At 52.3% G+C, this 1,521-nt stretch overlaps 1 protein-coding gene across 1 annotated transcript in view; it reads right to left on the bottom strand.

Moving 5' to 3' along the window:
- The window catches only part of SLC19A2 (solute carrier family 19 member 2), a 19,062-nt gene extending 18,623 nt beyond the window's left edge, over positions 1-439 (bottom strand). The window contains exon 1 of the mRNA XM_019548540.1: positions 374-439. Coding sequence (XP_019404085.1) covers positions 374-439 — 66 coding nt within the window. The remainder of the gene's footprint in view (positions 1-373) is intronic.
- Between the last annotated feature and the right edge of the window lie 1,082 nt (positions 440-1,521).

Genomic DNA, 1,521 nt, shown 5'->3' with positions numbered 1-1,521 from the left:
GGCCCTCCGCGCGTGGCGCTGTGTGGCGCCCGGCTAGGCTGCCGGTCCCGATCCGGGGCCTGCAGTAGGGCTTGGTCCTAGAGGAGCACTTCTCAACCCAAGAATATATGAGAGAGTGGGAAAGAAACGTTATAAATAGATCCTCCTTTAAAGGGGAAAAACGTGGCAAACCGCAGCTTTTGCCTTGCGGGCTGGCCAAGTTCCAGCTCCACACACAGCCACCCCTGCCCCACATGCACCGGGCGGGAGGGAGGGACTCTGATTAGGGACTGGCCACTGACGTTAATGGGTACAAAACAGGTTGAGAACCACTGATCTAGGGGCCCTTCCAGCCCTCGCTTGCTGTGACAGCTTGGGAGATGGATTTAAATACAGGGGAGTTGTAAACAGGGTAAAGACTAGGATCTCGCTGGTATCCTACAGCAGCGGAAGGGAGCATGTTTTATGGGGTTGCCCCCCGCCTTCGCAGCAGTAAGTGCTGGAATTGTAATGCCTTTTTTTTTTAAAAGGGTGAAAGCTCAGACTCTCACATCACCAAACGATTTCAGGGTTTGAAGCTTGAAGGTAACCTGCAAATGCAAGTCCAGGCTGTCCAGCAGGCAGCCTGCAAGGGTTCATCTGTGGGCCCTGGGGTCCCACCTGCTAGCTGCTCCCTGGGGTCTCTAAGCCAACCTCTCCCTCCTCCAGTTTCCACTTGCTGCCCCTTCCCCAGGGGGTGGGGCAATGCAGAAGAGCACAGCCAGCAGCGCCCACGCTGCACACTGCAGGGGAAAGTCCATGGTCCCAGAGCTGAGTGTCACACCAGGGTGCCCACATGTGGTGCAGCAAGGAGCAGACAGCCCACAACTTGTTCTAATGTAGCCTGTGTGCCCTACCCACAACCTCCCAAGCATGGCCTATTTGGAAGCTGGGACACCCATGTTGCAAGAGCCACAGTAAAATCACAAGAGATGGCAATATTGCATACCTCCACTCACCATCCATAGCAGTGTTTTATCCTATTCTGCGTCCATCAGGATCTATCCATAGGATACCCCCCAGCCAGCAGCAACTGTCCCAGCCTATCCCTCCCCTGTGTGAGAACCTAGCCCCTTATATACCTTCTACACACCGGAAATAACAACCTGTACCCTACCCTGCTCTCACCAGTGACTCAGGCTTCAATACATCCCCCCACACCAGTGGCAGGTGCCTATGAATAATCCACATCCAGCTGCCTGCACCACACCCCACATCCAGTTCTACATCTTGTGCCAACCAATGGCACCTTGCAGTGAAATCTCTGTCCTCCCCAGCATCACCACCTGGCAACAAGCAGCAGCACAGTTACGTACAATATACCTCATTTACAAGCAGCACATTATAAAGTCCTTGTCCCATCCCCCCCCAAGAAATACATATTGCAATATATACTAACATTATTTATATTCGCATTTCATATTTTTATTTATCATCTATATTACTATAGCCCGTGGGAGCAAAGGACTGGAAACAGAGAACAACGCAGCAATGTCTGATCTG

This window comes from Crocodylus porosus, unplaced genomic scaffold, assembly GCF_001723895.1.
Source record: "Crocodylus porosus isolate Cpor-Errol unplaced genomic scaffold, CroPor_comp1, whole genome shotgun sequence".
NCBI lineage: Eukaryota > Metazoa > Chordata > Crocodylia > Crocodylidae > Crocodylus > Crocodylus porosus.
The sequence above is the reverse complement of the archived record's forward strand: the minus strand, read 5'-3'. Positions and strand labels throughout refer to the sequence as shown.